Source organism: Megalobrama amblycephala, linkage group LG3 (assembly GCF_018812025.1).
Source record: "Megalobrama amblycephala isolate DHTTF-2021 linkage group LG3, ASM1881202v1, whole genome shotgun sequence".
Lineage (NCBI taxonomy): Eukaryota > Metazoa > Chordata > Actinopteri > Cypriniformes > Xenocyprididae > Megalobrama > Megalobrama amblycephala.
Genome location: NC_063046.1, coordinates 46,843,036 through 46,858,377, shown reverse-complemented (window position 1 = coordinate 46,858,377; position 15,342 = coordinate 46,843,036). Strand labels below are relative to the sequence as shown.

Sequence of the window (15,342 nt, the reverse complement as noted above, 5' to 3'; positions counted from 1 at the left end):
ACTCATTCACAGCATCGTTAAGCTTCGCCTTTGTTATTGTTTTCAATACGCGACTTCGAGCAGTGAAACCTACATGCTGTGCCTTTAAAGGGACAGTTCACCCAAAAATGAAAATTTTATGTTTATCTGCTTAGCCCCAGAGCAACCAAGATGTAGGTATGGCGTTATTTTACTGTCAAATGTCGAGAGCGCATTATTGTGAAGCGCGAGCACATCAATGTAATGTTTTAGCGCAAATCTCTCCGCTCGCGCGCGGATTTCCTTTGCTCTCGCACAAATCTGGATGCACGCTCTCAAATATACAGTGCTCTCTTATGAACTGCCTCTTCTCTCGCTCAGATATTGTGTGTGCGCACTCAAACTGTTTCCTGCGCGCTCAAACTGTTTCCTGCGCGCTCAAACTGTGTCCTGTGCGCTCGCGAATCTCTCCGTGCTCCTGGATTAAACACTGTCAAAAGTTATCAACCAATCAGAAGAGACGACTGATCCATGAAAATGCTACGTGGAATCTTATTAGCTGAGAGTGAACTGCACATGGAATTCTTTCGACAAAGATGGATATGTAATTTCTTTACAATTTCATAATATTTAATAATATTAATCAAAATGTAGGCCATATCTTAGAAATGGCTCGGAATGGGGTGCTTGGATGTTTTCTATATTAATAAGCTTTATTACAGGTCAAAGCTCACTGAACGATTTATCCAAAACCATCATATTATCCAATATCATGGACCAAAACATTAAATTAAACAATTTAAAACAAAAGATTAAACAACTAATTTAATGTTATAAATCAGTCTATTCAGAAATGTGTAATATGTTATAAATTAGCCTATTAAAAAATATATATTAATTTAAATGAATTCATTACAAAATCGTTTGAAAGTAATGAAGACATGTTTCGTCCAGTGTTTTTAAATGAATCTCTTGATTTAATGATACATCAAATAGATTTTAACAGTCACTGGTCACCACCTACTGGCAGAACAGTGTAATAACATTAGTTTCAAAGGTCATTTATTGCTGAAATAAGTGTATATTCGGACTATAAATTGTTATTGCAATACTTGCGTTATTATTTAATGTTTGCAACACAGAAGTAGCAATAGTGTGTTGCTGAAAACACTTTCATTTTTGTATGTCATGTTTTACCAGGCCTCAAAACAAATTCACTATGGTGGTATATATTTGATCTACACATTTTATGTATTTAGGGAATGATGATCTTACCTGATCTTGTTCTGTCTTAAATCAGAAGATATTTTTTTTGTTAATACTTTACAATAAGGTTTCATTAACATTATTTAACTGCATAAGTTAACATTAATTAATAATGAACTGCACTTCTACAGCATTTATTAATCTTTGTTAATGTTAATTTCAACATTTACTAATATATTATTAAAATCAAAAGTTGTATTTGTTAACATTAGTAAATGCACAGTGAAGTAACAACCAACAAACAGTATTTTAACTAAAATTAACAAAGATTAATAATTACAGTAATGTATTGCACATTGTTAGTTAATACATTAACTAACGTTAACAAATAAAAACCTTATTTTAAAATGTTACCTATTTTTAATATAAATTTCAACAAGTAGGCTACACAAAACGTACAACCACAATAACTTTAAGAAACTTTCTTGTTTGTTTGTTTAGATAAATTGGAGTTTGACCTGTAATGTGATGCAGTTAGACTAGGTTACATTTGATTAATATTATGAAATTGTAAAGAAATTACATTTCCATTTTTGTCGAAAGAATTCCATGTGCAGTTCACTCTCAGCCAATAAGATTCCACGTAGCATTTTCATGGATCAGTCGTATCTTCTGATTGGTTGATAATTTTTGACAGCGTTTAATCCAGGAGCAAATTAATTTCTAGTGCACGAGCACGGAGAGATTCGTGAGCGCACAGGACACAGTTTGAGTGCGCACACACAATATCTGAGCGAGAGGAGCGGCAGTTCATAAAAGAGCACTGTATATTTGAGAGCGTGCAACCAGATTTGTGCGAGAGCAAAGGAAATCCGCTCGCGAGCGGAGAGATTTGCATTCGAGCATTACATTGATGTGCTCTCGATTCACAATAATGCGCTCTCGACATTTGACAGTAAAATAACGCCATATGTAGGTGACTTTGTTTCTTCAGTAGAACACACAAAAAAAAAAGTTGCTCCGGCAGACAAATCCAAATTAAACCCTGCAGCTTGTGACGACACATTGATGTCCTAAGACACGAAACGATTGGTTTGTGCGAGAAACCGAACAGTATTTATATCATTTAACTCTAATACACCACTATGTCCAACTGCCTTGAGCGCGTGCACGGCATCCGGTGCGTGAGGAGTGTATGTGACTGGCGTAGTTTACGCAAGCGCCGGAAGTGATCTCTTGCGCGTATACATCACTCATTGTTTACACAGTGCACAAACATTGTATGTATGACGGCTAATCAAAATGGTACTTACTTGCCCCTATCCAGATTGTTCAAACCGACTTAAAACTAAAAGATTACGTTCTCTCGCGTGAACTCATTTGGGAGCGGTGACTTTCTACGTATTCCCAACTTCTGAGCCTGGTCGCCTGAAGATATCGTTGATTGCTCTTCGGCTGGATATCAACACACCCATTAACGTACTGACGTTGTTGAGTGTCTGCAGCGATCATTTTTTCCCCTGATGATTTTACATACTCAGGAGAGGATCACATACGACTTAAACCATCAGCTGCGCCTATGGTTTTTCCACATCCAACTGAGGTATGTGAACAAGATCTTTGTATGTGTCCTTTTTAATTGTAAAGCTGCCCTTACATGAAGTAACAAAATAAAATGAAGTTTTGATGTAATAAAACCATGTTTTTTTAGTGGTTTACTTCCATTTGTATAACTACAGTTGTACTTAGGACATCAATGTGTCGTCACGAGCCGGAGGGTTTAATTTGGATTTGTCTGTGCATGTTTTTTACTCAGATTTTGTTACCATTGACATGCATTATACGACTGACAGACCGCAACGGTTGGAGTTAAAAATCATCATTTGTGATCTACTGAAGAAACAAAGTCACCTACATCTTGGATGCCCTGGGGGTAAGCAGATAAACATCAAATTTTCATTTTTGGGTGAACTATCCCTTTAAGATAGCGAGCAGGTAGTATCTTGCTTCCTGCAGCTGGTAATGTGTTTTATAGAGAAAAGAACTGTTTATATCATTAGGCCCACAGCAAGGCAACTGAAAACACTTTCCAGATGGCAGTGACTGCTCCTCTGAGAGGCAAATCCACATACGACTGTAAAGCGACCTAAAAAGAAACCAGTGCCCAATAAATTAAAGCAAAAAAGATTTTGCAGCGTAGCCATATTGCACATACCTCTATAACGTTGACACATTTAGCGGAGGGAGATCCATATGCAACGTTTCTGATGTGGCCCATTAACTCCAGCAGCCACTCCATTCGTTTAGAGACCCCTGAAAACAAACAAACAATTTAAACAACATCATGATTCAAGTTCATCAAGGAGTGGGTATTTGAAATGGAAAGTTTGGGATCGGAAGGATTTTGTAATGTTTAGTTAAGTTATGCTCACCAAGGCTGCATTTATTTGATCAAAAAATAAAGTAAAAACAGTAATATGGTGAAATATTATTTAAAAAAGCATTTTTAATTTTAATATATTTTTTAAGGTGTAATTTATTGCTTGAATTATCAGCATCGTTACTCCAGTCTTCAACGTCACATGATCCTTCAGAAATCATTCTAATATGCCAATTTGCATATTAGAATTCTTCATTTTTTCTTAATTCATAAAAGTTCAAACGAATAGCATAAAACTTACTGATCCCGAACTTTTAAACGGTAGTGTACCTTTTTACTTCAGCGCTTTACTATTATAATACTATTATATACATTAGTATTATTAACCCACCTGTATTGGGACTAGAAGCGAACCGTGATTGGTGGAGGCCCTGCAGAAGGAGCCAGCTTATTCGTTTTCTTTTCCCCACCTGGAGGATGGTACTGATGACATCATTGAGTCCGAGGAGAGGGACTCTGCCTTTAGATGTCAGGTAGGTTAGGATGAAAGCTGTTTTTTCAACATTAGCCTGTAGAGGGAGCACAAAAACAGGGGAAAACAGTGTGAGGTTGTACATTTGTTGGCTTCATGTCTCTAGTCACTGTCAGTGTACCTTTGAGCAAGTCATTTAACTTGTAAATTACAAAACAGCAGAAGCTGTCCTATGCACTTGCCATGAATTATGCTTATCATTAATTATCATGAAAGAAGAGGGAATCCTTCCATGGATGAAAGCGTAACTATTCATCACTGCAAACATGTACTTTATTGCATGCATTATATTTGTGGAAAAACTCAATGTTCTTGCATAAAATCTGTCTCATTACTAAAATCAACAATAAATAATAAAAAAGGGTATCCTTTTAAGATATGTTGCCTGGAGGTGGCATTGTGCAATAATGGAAATGAATGAATCAAAGCTGATGCCAGAATACTGAAACTAACTGCTACATGACAGACGCTAATAGAACTATTACATCCACTGCATGATGCATAACAGGGACACAACTTTCAGGCTTTAAAACTAAATATTATGTTCACTAAAAGCCAACAAATATATGTCGACAATAAATAATAACTATAATAGATAATATCGATCTACTCATAGTAATATTTATTTTTATTAATATTTATATAAATCAAACATATTTATATCCAAATAAAGGCATCTTCATGAAGAATGAAGGCATTAAAATAAAAGGCAATAAAATGAAATACTGAATTTCTGCTGATATGTCAAGAAAATGTTTATAATGAAACCTAACTATTCCTGCCCACTTCCGGAAGTATTTTTTCCATTCATTTCTCCTTTAGATATTTAAAAAAAAAAGTCTTTGTTAAAGCATTTTAAACCATGAACCAAACCAATCAGTTACAAAGTGAATCACATACTACAAACTTTGATATGAAGCAAAATCAGACAAAAAGACAGTTACAATACATGAAGCACTGCAAACAGCAGAACTGAATTAAAAACGATGGAGAAATATAAAACTACTATATATATATATATATATATATATATATATATATATATATATATATATATATATATATATATGCAATATATTTTAAGTTTATATGCATGTACAGTCAAACCAAAGATTATTCAGACATTTTTGATACATTTTTACTAGTGGGTACAGGACACTATAGTTCATTTATGTAAGTGAGGATAGCAAAATAAAATAAACTGTGGCATATTATACCCAAAAATTCTTCATACATTGATAAAACTTTGGAACCAAAAATTATTCAGACACTTTGACCTGACCATGTTTTGCTTAAGTGTTATCTGACATAATTAATCTAAATTTTTTTCTGACCCAGTTTAACTCAGATCTTGTCATATTTTATTACCATTTTTTTAAACTATAGTAAATAGACTGTATTAATGAATGAAATGTTTAAGGTGTCTGAATAAATTTTGGTTTGACTGTATATTCAAATATTTAAATATTGTGGCGACCAGGGCGGGCGAGAGCCGTGAGGGAACGGCGCGAGGCCGGTGGCGCGAGAGTTAATGAGCTAACCGGCCTTGAGTCTCTCACTGTCGTCGCTCCTCCTTTTATGCTTCCGGAGCTCCTCTGTGAGAGACTCAAGGCCGGTGTGCCTCCCAGGTGAAGCTCATTAACTCTCGCGCCACCGGCCTCACGCCGTTCACTCACGGCTCTCGCCCGCCCTGGTCGCCACAAATATTTTGCTGCATTTTGCTTGTCTCAACTTTGATTGGTGGAATTTTCAGTACAGCATCATGGGTAATGTAGTTTTTCGCCACAAATTCTGCTGAATTTTTCACACGATAACTTAAAAAAAAAGTTAAAAAAAATGTGGTCTGACGGCTTCAAGAGAAGCAAATACTATCGATTAACAACCGCGTAGATTTATAAGTTACTGTTCAAAACCAAATTCCCTATGGAGAAAATGAGTGGAGTTGCTCTCGACTGTTGCTCTCTATAAATGCTGCTATAAATGACCCTCATGATGTGGTGTGACCAAAAAAAAAAAAAAAAAGCATTTAATTTGGTTATTCAGTCATCTCTTCAGTCATTATTAACCACTTTATGTCATTTTCTACTTATCTTGAGCTTGCAAAGTGAAGAAATGTGTTCATTACCCTGAGGCAAGATATCATGACTACATATCATGATGAAACATTTCAACAGAATCAGATTTATAAAGATATAAATCACGAACATTATAGTTATATTATACCTCATTGACTTTGATTATGCGGTCTATCTCAGGGTCGCTCAGTTCAGACAGACACGAACACGTCGCTTCATAGAGGTCCACCTCAGCAGCCTACAGACCAACACAAAAATCCAAACATATCACTGTACAGCAGCAGAACTTGTTCTAATTGTTCAATGCTTAATCAACATGTGTGACTATAACACATCTTCCATTAAGGCCATGACACACCAAACCAACATAAAAGCACTAGCAGCGATGACAGCTGACTGTGTTGTCACGTCGGCTGCGTCTCGTGCCAGAAAGCTGACCTTCGCCTTGGCGTGTCATGACCTTTAGGTAACTGCCAGGACATACCGGTATATTATCAGGTAAGAGGTTATAGATCTTTTCCGTGGCAGAGCACAGGGCAGTCCAGCAGTTTTGGGGAGGGTTGGGGACCGCCATGGCTTTGGACAGGCCACGCAGGATGGACAGGCATAGTGGCAGGCGCTGAGCACGTGTGTTGGGCTCAAACTGCTGGACTGCCAGACTGTCCACGTACACCTGCAGCTTGTCTTCAGCCACATGCTTCATCCAGGAGCTCAGGCACTCGTACAGATAAGCCCTAGTGCGGAGCTGTGGAGAATTCAGATAGACAACAGACAGTGTGACATTTTGAAACCAGATAACCATGATGAACTTCTTACAGATGACAACACTGAGAAAGTTAGCAACTAATTATTTCTTCACTTTTCAGCATCCTTATAGGTTACATTCAACAAAACAGTTTATGAATATTACAAAAGGAAAATTATGGAATTAAAGGAGCTATATGTAACAATTTTCATGTATTATTCACTTAAAAAATGAGACCTTCCCTGACTTCCTAGGTTGTCTATGAAAGCCTGTAGACTGACTTGTTTTTGCCGGGAAAATCAAAAGGTTGTGACATTTACGCGGGCTCCCGAGAGCATATCTTCCGTTCAATGACACATGAAATGAATGCTTATACAATGTTCATGATAACGCCGAATGAGCCATTCTGTACTGTAATGCCTGTAATGCAAAGAAAAGTTCTCACACAGCCAAATCTACATAGTCTATAGTCTCAAATATACTTTATAACCAAACTATCATAACAGTGTAATTGTAAGTACCTCATCTGTTGATGCCGGTGAATTGCAGAGCTTGTGCAAACATATTAGCATCGCTATGATCAGATGCTTTCTTAACCGCTGTTTTCTCATTGTTGTAATTTTTGTTGTGATTATTTTGTTATTGAGAGGAAAGCACGCAGCACATTTACACAGAAATTTTTGTTAACAGTATATCACTGCAAAGATATTTCCAGCTTTTTTATTTCTAAGTGAAGAACGAAAAATTATTTAGCCCTTGTTACAATAACAATAAGTAAAAGCTGCAGCAACAGTAAGTCGCTGGCTGCAGTTCAGTTAACGGCCACCAGTGTCACTAAAGACAAGGGTTTCTGAATTCTACATATATAGTACTTTTTACAAATTAGTAAAAAACTAAATTTATAACTTTTCTAAAGAAAATATGAGCAGAAATCTACACATGTAAACTTGCTGTCATGTAGGACTGGTATATTATGGCAAAAAAATATTGAGATCACGATTATTAATTACCATTACTCTCATTAGAAACTGCATTTAACAACCCTGTTTTTTAACAGTATTTATTTATTTTTTAACAGATTTCCTTGAACTTTAAATATGACTGAATAAAAAAGGAAAAAAATAAAAATAACACACACATATATATACATATACATATATACATATATATACACACATTTAAAAAACAAATAAAAAAAATAAAACAAATTCAAAACCTTTTTGCACATCTAAAACTAGCAGCCATGTAGGGCTTCTCATTTATGTCAAAAACCATAATAAATATCAATATCTATGCTTATTACAATTACTACTTAAAAAAAAAAACTTTTTTTTTTAACAGTGGATTTCCTTGAACTTTAACCAAAATAAATGTTAAAAAAAATGAGATAAATAAATATATACAGTACTGTGCAAAAATCTTTAATGACCATCCATATTTATTTTTCAGTCTCTTTATTATGATACAAACAGAAAATACAGGAAATATGTACACAAAATGTAAAACAAATTGTGAACAAAATTGTTTCTTTAAGCAAAAATCAATATTTAGAGTGATCTCCTGGACTCTTTAATTAAATTAAACTGAGAAACTTGTCAGATTTTGAAAGTTTTCTTGGCCTTCCAGTCCTTTTCCAGTCCATTTATGTTTAAGAGAGCCGGTTCCTGCTATTGCTCAAGTGTAAGGGGAGGTCAATAATACTCGCCACTTTAGCCTATAAAAGCTGTCCCCCCCCCTGTTTTTTTAATACTGCATACAAATTTACTGTATGTTCTGGTTATGTTCTAATAAAGAGACTGAGAAATAATTATATGGTCATTATACCTTTGCTAAAAAAACATCTAATGGTGGCCTGCACAGTACTGTATACATTTAAATAATAATAATAATAATAATAAAATATATATAAACTAAACAAATTCTGTGTGGTCATATCTTACTTTCCCAAGCTCAAATGCTAAAAATATCTTTTGGTAAAAAAAAAAGAAAAAAGCATAATAACATAAAAATTCTGCATGGAGACACCACAAACATCTATTACACACAGAAAGAAACAAATACTCACACTCAGGCTGTGCACCAGGGGAGGCACAAGCCAGATGCTGAGGAAAAGTGAGGCACTCTGAGAGGACTGGGCCTGACTGGCAGCCAACTCTAAACAGTGATGCTGCACCTCCTCACCTACGGCAGAACACTTCAAAATCATTTATCTTCAATGACACCATAAATACTTGCCACAAGGCCTTTTCTTATAGAACATTAATTCATGATGATGTCGAAGAGGAAGCTGACCGAAGCCGAGTCTCATCAGCGGAGAGAGGACGGCGCTCCAGTTGACTGGAGGATACTGGAAGCTTCCACCAACTGAGCCTAATGTTGCCAGCACCGTCTTCACTAGGTTTGGAGCAGTGAACTCAGGCCCTGCACAAAGTCAGAGCATTAGTGAGTAGTAACAGAGACACTTTTTTATTAGACAGCATTAGATAGAGTGTTACCTTTCCTTCCTGCTTCAGTGATGAAGTCTACACTCGCTCGGATCACGCTTCTCTCTGGGAGATAACTGAAGTCCTGAGGAACTGTTAAAGGAGGGGTGGAGAAGTATGTTTTATTGGTCTTCTTCCATTTATACAGTATACATTTTTATGCTTTAATATTTTATTTTTTTTAATTTTTTAATATTTTTTAATTTTTATATTTAGTATTTTTATTAGTGGTAGTAGTAACAATAAAAATAATTAAATGAAAATAATAAAAGATAATAAAATATTATTTTCATTAGCAGTAGTAGTAACAATAAAAATAATTATATTTATATTTTTAAATTATTAGTAGTATTACTATTGTTATTATTAACAACAATAATAATTATTGTTATTTCATTATATTGGTTATATTATAATTTATTTTTTTTATACAATTATGATGATTTAATTAACAATATTCATTTAAGTATTTATTTATTTTTTGTATCAATATTGTTTTGTTTTTAATAAAAAGACAGAAGACTGAGCATTTTTAATTTTAGATATATTTTTTAATAGTGGTAGGAGTAACAATAAAACATAGTAATATTTATATATTTAATGTTTTATAAATTATTATTATTACTACAACTATTGTTATTAGTATTAACAACAATTATTATGATTGTTATTTTATTATATTGTTTATATTTATATTTAATTGTATTATTTAATTATTATTAATAATAATTTTATTATTTAATCATTTTTTAATTCTATTATGATAATTTAATCATTATTATCAACAACAACAATTCATTTTAAAATATTGTTTATATTTATTTTGTATCAATATTGTTTTGTTTTTAATAAAAAGAGAAGTCTGAACATTTTGAATTTTAGATGTTTTATTATTATTAACAAATATAATTACATTATTAATAATTATTATGTATTTATTTATTACATATTATTTTACATATATTATTATTATATAGAGGTTTACATATATTATCATTATTATTAGTTAGTTAATAATTATTATTACTATCATCATCAACACCAACCATAATAACAGTAATAATTTATAATAAAAAAAAACGAAGACTGGGTATTGTGAATGACTGTAGTCTCACCTGCGGTTCGACTGTGGCTGCTGCACATGTGGGCCAGATGCAGGTGTCCCAGCAGACATGCTCCATTAGACTGCAGGCCTATGGTTCCTGAGAAGGTGATGATCTAGTGTGGAGGATGGCATGAGTGCAAGAAAAAATAAAATGACACTTAACCATTGTTTTACTTCCAGTATATACATTTTCATGTATGTCAAATGCATGAATTATAACCTGTGTGATGGCTCGGATGACCTCGTTCAGTCTGCCCTGCTGTTGTGAGGACTCCTCTGTTTCACTCTTCAACTGATGGAGATAAAAACACACTCTCTGAAGGTCAAAGGCTTCTAGGACACAGTATAAGCATATGTCACTAGGCCACTAGTCAGGGGTGGTGTTCTCCATTGGGGACCAGTAGCAACAAATAAAACAAAACAGTTTAGGTGAATTAAAAGTGTTTTAACATTCAAGCATTTTAACTACACTACTGTTCAAAAGTTTGGGGCCAGTAAGATTTTTTTCAAGCACCAATGGACAAAATCATCATATTTTTTAAGCACCATATCAGCATATAGAGTGCAACAGTGCCCACACAATTTTTCAGAGGCGCTGGTTCGGGAAGTAATTTTTCCATTCATTTCTCTCATAGGGATTTTTTTTTTTTTTAAAAAGGTATCTGGTAAAACATTATAGGCCATGAACCAAGCTAATCAGCTACAAGGTGAACAACATTACAAACTTTGATTTGAAGCAAATATTTAAAAATCGTACAAAGGTACAAGAATGTGTGCTTAATGGCTTTAGTGAGGGAAAGAACTAAGCAGAATTAAATGAAAAACAATAGATATTGGTGGAATTTTCTGTACAGCATCAAGGGGAATGTAATTTTTCATCACGAATTCTGCTGTTAAAAATAATTCTTTTAAGAATAAATTGAAATAATGTGGGGTGACAGCTTCAGAAGAAGCAAATGCCATCCATTAACAATCTCGCACCTCACAGTAGGTCTGTCTTTAAAGGTTATCATTAAAAATCAATTTCCCTATGGAGAAAATGAATGGAGTTTTTACTTTCGGAACCCGACTGTTGCTCTCTATTAGAATGATTTCTGAAGGATCATGAGACACTGCAATTAGGCTACAATTTTGTGTGTACATTAACGTTTAACGACTCTAAACATACATATTATGCTGGAATTTAATAATTTCTTTTACTTTTGAATATATACTTTTTAAATTACCTTCAAGACAAGTTATAAACCTACTGCTTTTGTTGTCACAAATAGAAACAAAGGATTCATGTGTTTTGTCATTTAGCCTTTTTATACTGGATTGTTTTATCCCTACAGTGCCCTCATGTGCCCAACTACTGTTATTGCCATATTAGATACAACATTTACCTTTTCCCAGCAGTTTTTCCGAGATCAATCCGCTTACATTTACGTGCACAAAGTTGAATCGAATAAAAGCAATCAGTTAGTACCACTGGTTTGGGAAGGATTTAAACAAGTTACGATCTTAAAGAAACAGTGACCATTTAAGTGAACTACATTCAAGATTTTATTCGAGAATGAGTCAACTGATGTGGGAGTTTGAATGCGCTTAAATGTACTTTAAAGTGTTTATTCAGTGACTTAAAGTTGCTTAAAGACACATTAACACAAATCTTTTCATCTGTGGGGCGGCGGAGTAATCCGAGACATTCACAAGGCTCCGATTCACACTGAGAGAAAATCCTTGCAGACCGCTGTCAAGTCCCATCGTTACTATGGCGACACTTCCTGGCTACCTTCCAAGTATGGTGGCATTTGCATTTAAAAAGGCGAGACAGCATTCTCTCTCTCTCTCTCTCTCTGTGTATAAGTGTTTGAAAAGTGGGTGGGCACGGAGGAGTGTAATTTGCCACAGAAAGACGAGCCTGGCACAGGTGTGGGTGAAAAAGGGCAGTGCCCATACGAGACTGGCATTTAACTAGTGGCATTAATGGCACCTCAACACACGGTAATGGACTCAATGTAGAGTAATGTATGAGAAAGTGATGTTTTATGATATTTAACATTCATGAGGATGGAAAAAAAGAACATTCTAGCTGTAGGTAGTAAGATTTATTACACGGTCTTGCACTGAAGGTAACAGTAACAGCACATGCCAACACATGCATTGTTCTGGATCATTCATTTAATGTTGATTCCTATACCAATACATAGTAGCTTCTTTAAAAAATAGTTGCCTAGTAACATTCCATGACTTCTGTTAATTGCATCAGTTAAAGTTAGTAGTACAACACAGAAGGAACTTGAAGCAAGCCATTCATTTTGTGATCCTCTGTAGAAAGCATTGTCTGTAGGTTTTGTGATTAATTTGTATTCAATTTGTTAAATTTACTATTTATAAAGCTGTGCAATGTGGAATTTTAGCCATTTTAAGAACTATATACAACGAATTCATATTAGTGTTATGTTGTTGGAGATAACGTAGTTGTTCTATTATATTTACATCTCTCTGTAGTTTCACTCTGTTTCAACATATTCATCGTGGTGTGGAATAAAGCAGCATTCTCCCACAAGCCTACGTGTTGGAAAGAGTTTACCTATCTGTCTAACTTTGAGAAGAGTGATGCCATTGTGAGGGCAGAATATACATCTTAAACTGAAACAGTCTCTAGCATCCAGAGCTCCTGCACTCAGATTCAGTCAGCTACGTTAGCTTCCGTCTCAATCAGCTCTCTAGTTCAGTAGTCAGGGCACTGATCAGGGAGTCGGCCATTTTAAGGGCTGTCTCAATCGCAAAATCCTTCCAGTGCACTGAAACTTTCACTCCAAAGTACCACAATGCACCGTGAAAACCAGGGAGCATCGATGCTCACCATGTTCCCTTAAAGGGTTAGTTCACCCAAAAATGAAATTTCTATCATTAGGCGTTTCTCAATGTCAAGGAAGGATCCTCGGAAGTCAGAATTTCGAGGATGCTACGTCATCGACATCCGTCGAAGGACTGTTACAATGTCGAGGATCCTTGGAATTTCAAACAAGGACTGAGTCCTTCGTTCGAAAAATAACGCATATACAGGAAAGGATGCATATGTGGAGCCTTCGTGCTCTAAAATCACCCACAATCCTATGCGCGCAGCTTTGCGATCTTGTTCAAAAAATTTAAAAAAAAATGTCGGACGTTAGCGGGCAATATGCTTTCAAATGTAAGTATATTTACATTACCAAACATTTGTTATAACTGTAGTAAATATGTCAGATAAATAAAGATTAACGTTTAAATGCCAGTACAAATTACTACCGTACTGATATTATAAATTATACAAATACAAATTACGTTATTGATGGCTAACTGAACCGGATCGTCATTTAACAATTGTTAGCTTGGTTGCCATCACTGGCATTTCTTTTACCTTTTGACGTAATGAGGCAATGACGTGCATTTGCTAGTCTGTTCCATTTACGTGTTCTCCGAATGCTAAAGAGGAGCCTCGCCTAGCCTCTGAAGGAAGTGACTTGGAAGGACCAGTCCTGCCAAGGAAGTATCCTTGACATTGAGAAATGCCTATTTATTACTCACCCTCATGTCGTTCTAAACCCGTAAGACCTTTGTTTATCTTAGGAACACAAATTAAGATATTTTTTTTTTATCCCTAGTAGAAAGCAACATAATTACCACATTCAAGGTCCAGAAAAGTACTAAAGACATTTTTTAAAATAGTCAATGTGACAACAGTGGTTCAACCTTAATGTTATGAAGCGATGAGAATACTTTTGTGTGCAAAAACAAAACAAAAAAAATATAGCTGCAAGCAGCGATGATGGGCCCAAGCTCTGGTTGCACCACCACCCTGGAGGCTTTAGGGAGAGTGTGCCACTCTGACAGGCAATGTGCATTTTAACTGGGTGAATTTAAAGGGATTATGCCAAGATATAAGACTCTTCCTGTTTCCCTTTTTGACATTATTTTTAGCCACTCACCATGGGAACACCGTTCACAATTTAGCATTTTCAGTGTATTGTCATCCTGTTGACAAAGTTTGGTATGAATCATATAAACCCCCTAGGAGTAGTAGTTTAAAATTCAGAGCCTGATTTTTCCAAAAATCCACATTTAAAACAAAATAGCCGACTTCTTGTTGGTCGGAGTTAATGACTGTAAATTATAAAGTTGTCCAGTTTGATGAGAACAATATATGTACCGACTTAGGTGACTGTAGGTAAAACTAACCCCCCTACTTTTGTCAAAAGGTGGCGCTATACAGCACCACCTCCACACCCGTTTCTAAGGCTTTGCCCATGTCTACTGGCCAACAACTCTGATCTATGTGTCGAGTTTCATGCAATTTAAAACATGCTAAGAGCCTCAAAAACTCCCAAAAAGATGATGTGTTGTCATAGCAACAGTATTTAAGATAACAAGAATCTATTTACAGGCCTATATCTGCTGTGTTTTGACATTATACTGAGAAAGTTTGAAGCAAATTGGGTAAAAATAAGAGGGTGATTTTAAAGCATTTGTATGCGTCGTGGTGCTCACGTGAACAGCTCGGCCAAGGTCTTACGGGTTTGGAACGACATGAGGGACAGAAATTTCATTTTTGGGTGAACTAACCCTTTAAAGGCCCACTGAAGTGCCTTGAAACGCACAGCATTATTCAATGTGTTGATGAAATTTCCACTGAAAGGAGCGTTACATTTCTGACACGCTTGTGGTGTTTGGCCAATCGCAACGCACTGGGTCAGCTGGCCAATCAGAGCACTCTGGGCTTTTCAGAAGGAGGGGCTTTGTAGAAATCAGCGTGTTTCAGACAGAGGTACTGAAATAATTTACAGTGTGTGAAAAATGTGTTTTTTTTTTAACATTAGAGCATGTTAACCTA

At 35.4% G+C, this 15,342-nt stretch overlaps 1 protein-coding gene across 2 annotated transcripts in view; it reads right to left on the bottom strand.

The window, feature by feature from the left end:
- focad (focadhesin) overlaps nucleotides 1-15,342 on the bottom strand; it is a 90,823-nt gene that overhangs the window by 3,952 nt on the left and 71,529 nt on the right. For both annotated transcript variants that reach the window (XM_048185714.1, XM_048185715.1), the window contains exons 33-41: nucleotides 10,705-10,776; nucleotides 10,495-10,597; nucleotides 9,392-9,472; nucleotides 9,189-9,317; nucleotides 8,962-9,077; nucleotides 6,636-6,896; nucleotides 6,300-6,389; nucleotides 3,936-4,113; nucleotides 3,380-3,477 (exon numbers count right to left, since the gene is read on the bottom strand). In XM_048185714.1, the coding sequence (XP_048041671.1) occupies nucleotides 3,380-3,477; nucleotides 3,936-4,113; nucleotides 6,300-6,389; nucleotides 6,636-6,896; nucleotides 8,962-9,077; nucleotides 9,189-9,317; nucleotides 9,392-9,472; nucleotides 10,495-10,597; nucleotides 10,705-10,776 (1,128 nt within the window). The remainder of the gene's footprint in view (nucleotides 1-3,379; nucleotides 3,478-3,935; nucleotides 4,114-6,299; nucleotides 6,390-6,635; nucleotides 6,897-8,961; nucleotides 9,078-9,188; nucleotides 9,318-9,391; nucleotides 9,473-10,494; nucleotides 10,598-10,704; nucleotides 10,777-15,342) is intronic.